This window comes from Arachis duranensis, chromosome 5 (assembly GCF_000817695.3).
Source record: "Arachis duranensis cultivar V14167 chromosome 5, aradu.V14167.gnm2.J7QH, whole genome shotgun sequence".
NCBI lineage: Eukaryota > Viridiplantae > Streptophyta > Magnoliopsida > Fabales > Fabaceae > Arachis > Arachis duranensis.
The window spans coordinates 3,969,319-3,974,589 of record NC_029776.3 but is presented as its reverse complement, the minus strand read 5'-3'; the positions used below and the strand labels follow the sequence as shown (position 1 = coordinate 3,974,589).

At 30.8% G+C, this 5,271-nt stretch overlaps 1 protein-coding gene across 3 annotated transcripts; it reads left to right on the top strand.

Moving 5' to 3' along the window:
- Positions 1-489: 489 nt before the first annotated feature.
- On the top strand, positions 490-4,057 carry LOC107487438 (bifunctional nuclease 2). Of its 3 annotated transcripts, none has more exons than XM_016108082.3 (10): positions 490-858; positions 1,857-2,069; positions 2,160-2,209; positions 2,283-2,339; positions 2,733-2,798; positions 2,892-2,963; positions 3,126-3,235; positions 3,375-3,466; positions 3,592-3,656; positions 3,765-4,057. In XM_016108082.3, exons 1-9 carry the CDS (start codon positions 579-581, stop codon positions 3,642-3,644), a joined length of 993 nt encoding a protein of 330 aa, XP_015963568.1. In that variant the 5' UTR covers positions 490-578; the 3' UTR covers positions 3,645-3,656; positions 3,765-4,057. The 3 variants fall into 3 exon arrangements, with proteins under 3 accessions (XP_015963568.1, XP_052117376.1, XP_052117375.1); XM_052261416.1 differs by having other exon boundaries at positions 710-858; positions 1,806-2,069; XM_052261415.1 differs by having other exon boundaries at positions 718-858; positions 1,852-2,069.
- Positions 4,058-5,271: the final 1,214 nt, after the last annotated feature.

The following is a 5,271-nucleotide window of genomic DNA, read 5'->3' as shown; positions in this document are numbered from 1 at the left end:
TATGAGATCCTAAAATTCCAATATTCGCAAAAAATAGTTGTGATTTAGCGTCTGATTTTTTACTATTTATATAATGAACTTTCTTTCTCATTGTTGAGTCATTGAAAACTTGTGTGTTTTTTTGTTAAGATATATTAATGAACTTTCTCATTCTTATACAATACTTTACTGTGACTACTTTTTTCACTCCAGTTCCAGGCTACAAGAATTAATTCATCACGAATTTAAATTTTATTTAATAATTTATTATTGACTAATATTTTACTGTATATATAAAGATGAAAATTTAGATACGATTTTATACGAAGTTGATAATTAAATGCTGTTAAATAATTTAATTAATTTGACTAAATTTTTATTTAATAATTTTTAATTATCAACTTCACCATAAATTTAATAACTGCATCTGAGTTTTTACCATATATAAAATAAATTACAAATTTTAACACTTATTTAAGCTTTAAATACTACTCGATCGATCTAAGTTGGTTTATTGCGGTGACTCTATAAACCAAAGAAAACGAAACAAAACGCATCGCGTATCAAGCAACGTCTCTTCATCCTCCACCTTCACCACAATGCTCTGTTCCCGATTCTGCGTCCGTACGATCCCCGGCGTTGCCACCGTCGCCGATCACGGCAATGCCACTCGCTGTTCCTCCACCTGCCTCCCTCACTCCTCCCTCGCAATGGACCTCTCCCCTCTCCTCCACCACGCTCCTTCCCTCCGAACAAGCCGCCTCCGATGCCGCAAATCGGTCCTCATTTCATGCGATTCCTCGCGTGGACCCTCCCGCACCAGATCCAGCTTCGGCGATCATCACGATGACTATCTCGAAGCTTCTCTTCTTCTCTCTGGTACTCTGCCCTAACCTCACCTCTCTCTTTCTCGCCTTACTTGTATTAGTCTCTGAAGAGAAATGAAAAAGGAAATAAAAAAATCATTTTCCCCTTTTTTACATAACAAATTAAATTATGAAATTGAGCTATGAAGTGACGGTTTGGGATGATCACAATTCACCAGTGGATATATTGTTACAGAAGACGCGGTTTTTCCTCACTCTATGCCTTTGCTTTTGTTGAATTCGTTACTCTGAGTCTGAGATTGATGGCTTCATCCTGTTGAATGATGATATAATAATTCCACTGTTGTTTTATTTATTTATTCATTTATTGAAGCTTCACCCTTTATGTTTTTCTGTTTAATCACACTGAACCAAAAAGTTTTGTTTTTTCCTCCTAAACTTTAGCTTCAATCCTTTTAAAAACTTGAGCTCTGAAATGTATATTATTTATATATACTATTGTTTTTATTCAGTGTTTCCTAGAGTAGAGCCATCAAATTTTGTTGTTCTTGAGTCAATGTCCTTTTACCTCTTGGCCCTCAGAGTAATAATATGAGAAGCAGTGTTTGTTGTTGTTTTATGTTTAGTCTTATCTTTTCCTACATGATTTTATTGTTCTACATTTTGTGGAAGATAGCAAATCCAGACACGTTGTACATCCCCGATTATAAACATATAGTAAAATGAATTCTAAGTCAATAAAGGGATATATTATATATCTTTGCAATGGGGATTGTTCTCTCATTTCTAAATTACCATTATGCTCAAGTTAGAGGATCACCAAATCCATATTATAATATTACCTACATAGGCGTGTGTTTGTTTGAGTAGCATTTACCACAAATGCTTCTCTATGAGGACAAGCTGATAGCTATTACCCTCCGTTCTTTCTAATATTTTTTTTTCCATTTCAAATCATTTTAGTGTGTTGTAGTGACTCTGTTTCTTTTTATCATTTAGGTTATACATGTGTATGCATCCCTGAAATCTTTATTACTTAAACTAGCGCAGAAACAATTTCACACTATCATATGTGGAGGCATCGGTCTCAAGAAGAGTTACAATGGAAATCCTCTACACCATCAATTCCCATAGCTGTCCAAGGAAGAAATTTGAGATCAGATAATAATTTGATGAGACAAAGCTTTCTACAGCGTTTCCAGAATCCAACCATTTTTCTCAAGATTTCTTGTGATGGAGACTATATTCTGCCCATTGTTGTAGGTATGTGTCAAAGTTAAAATCTTTAATTTATCGTTCCCCGTCATTTGTGAAAATCAGATTTTTATTAACTTCATTTCTTTGTCACTGCAGGAAAGGTCGCTATTGAAAAACTAATTGATCCTGAAGTTGAAGAAAATGGGGTAATTCTTTGCATTCTTTTATTCCATTCTTTTGCACAGTTCTTTTCTGTTCATAATCAATCCTTTGTTGCAGGTTTGTCCAGACCAGTTCCAGTTGGCAAAAAACGTGGTTGAAAGACTAGACCATGAAGTATGAAGCTAAGCATTTCCCACATTATATTTATGTCAATGGTTTTTTATTTGTTAATTTATTTTGTTCATTCTGATGCATGTCTGTTGGGTCTATGAAGTGATATTATTGATGGCAGCAAGAAAGAGTATATGACCTTTTTTGTTTAGCTTCCTGTATTACCTTAAATTCCCAAGACTCCCTCTATAGGGAGAGTAGGTCATTATAACATCTGTCGTGGAAACCACTTTTGATTGTTATGAATTCTTCTTGATAATAAATTCAAGAACCATTCCTTATCCTAGATTCCTAGTGCAGAAGTTTTACAGCAATAGCATTGTACCCCATAACGCTACCATGCTTGGTCATTGTCAAATAAATTGTTCAAAAGTCTTTCTTCATTTACTCTTTCAGGTGATAATGGTGAGGATTACAGAGAGAGTGGTCAGTACTTATTTTGCCAGAGTGTACCTTAGCCAGGTTATAAATAAGTCCTTTATTATATGATATGTAACCTCTAGTTTTTGTTTCTCTCCTCATGAAAGTTCTCATCAAAGTTATTAACTTATCCAGCCAGGGAAAAGCAATATTATTAGTGTGGATGCACGGCCCTCTGATGCCATTAATATTGCAAATAGATGCAAGGTATAAATTCTGCATCGACCAAGATCTGTTAAGGAAGTTTTTGAAAGGAGGCATAACCGAAGATTATCATATCTGTTCTCATGCTTAAATCATATTAAAAATGCAATTTATGCATGAATGTGAGACAAATCCACTTGTATGACTTTAATTTGATTTGTGCAGGCCCCAATATATGTTAGTAAACAAATTGTCTTAGCAGATGCTATCAGGCTTGGTTATGGAATGGGCAGAGCGCATAACAAAAGACCTACTTATGATGTAGTACTTGACAGGTATTGCATAATTATTGAGTGGCATTCGTTCCTTACTGTTAGGCATATTATTCTCACTTTTTACCACCAGAATTCTCTATTGAACCCTTTTCCTTGGTATATATCATCTGCGATTTTTAACTTTGTATATTTCTTACAGTGCTGTAGATGGTCCTGATTTAGTAGCTGAAGAACTTAGTATGATGAATAACATGCATATAGCTATCAAACATGAAAGATTTGAAGATGCTGGTAAAAATATATTTTCAAGTTTTGGGTATAATTATAGTTTAATATCAAAATGCATTAACAACTCGCAAGTATTAATATCACATTTTGTTACGAATTAATGCTATGCAATTGATTTGATTTTGCAGCTATATGGAGAGATAAACTTGCAAATCTTCGTAAATCAAAACATGAACACTAACTGGCTCGTTAGGTTTGAAAATTACTTCTATGCAATTCAACCTTTTGGAATTTACCTTAAAAAATGTCTTGAGTATAGTTGTCTAATTGTGTATTGAAATATTTCATATGGTAATGACAGGATAACTTGTGAGGAAGAGAATGCATCTTCTCCTAATTTTTCAACAGGAAGAATATATTATTGAGGCATAAGATACACAAAAATGAAGGAAAACTGGAAAAAGTATGATATGTATAGTTGTGAATTATAGTCATCAACCCGTGTTAATGTATATAAAATGTATTGAAATTCCGCTTCTACGAATACTCAGAGTTGCAATGTTGGCTACGAATTCCTTCACATCAGTGAAAGGAAGTGTGGAATTGATATCTGGTGATGAGTACATAATATCTTTCTTGATCTTGAGTATTTAAGTGACTGATTATAACTACTCTTTGTTAGGGGTTCAAATTCAAATCGATTTAAATTAAACTGTTCATCCAATTCAATTCAAATCAAAAACTGATTAAAATCGCACTAATTCGGATTTAATTGGATTCTATTTTTTGCAAACCATTGGATTGGATCGGATTTTAGATTCACTTTTCATAATCGATCCGAATCAATTCAAACAGTACAATGTGTTATTATTTTATTATTATGTTTACAATTATACTTATGAAATATTCGATTTATTATACATTTTTATATTATTTATGTAATATTATTATTTAATAAATATTTTATATTCAAAATGTTATTTATTTATCTTAACTAATTTATAATTTTATTTCTATTGTTATGTTTTCGTTGGTTTTTTAAAATATTGTTGAGACTTGTTATGTCATTGTTAATTATTTAAAATTTGATGTTGAGACTTGTTATATGTATTTAATTTTTTTTAATTTACAAAATTCTAATCCAATTTAAACTACACCGCAAATAAAATTAGTCTTCGAATTAGATGAATGATCAGATGAATTTTTAACGTAAAATCGATTTAAATCATACCGTGAACACCCTTAGGTTTTGCTAAACATAAAAAATATTTGACTAATAAATAATGATATTAGGTTGGCAATCAATCTAAAAATTAGAGAATAAATTATTTTTAATATATTATTGTATAACAAGTTTAATTTTACATGTATTAATAATTTAATATATGAAATAAATATTTTTATATATTTTATTTGAATATAAAATATTATGTTAGAATTAAACTTTAGATAATTTATCGTATTATTTCTATACTCTTGGAATCATAAAATTTAAGAAAAAATTGTGTAATCTTAGAATATATTTAATGTGTGGTTTTAAAATTTATTTTATTCAAATTTTAACTATGTATTAAATTAGTTAGTATAATTATTGAATTTAGATCCTCTAAAATTTGAATTTCACTTTAAAGAATAAAATGTGATCTCTCACCATTAATTTTATAGGTGAGACCAAGAATAAATATGAAAGAGAAATTATTCAATGGTAGAAAATCACACTTTATTCTCTAAAGTAAAATTCAAACTTTTAGAAGATCTAAATCCATAATTATTTGTTAAAAATATGCACAAAGCAGAATTCAAATTCTAATATTTATTTAAATAGATTGGATTAATAAGGTAATAATTAGACCAACCCAACTTAAATA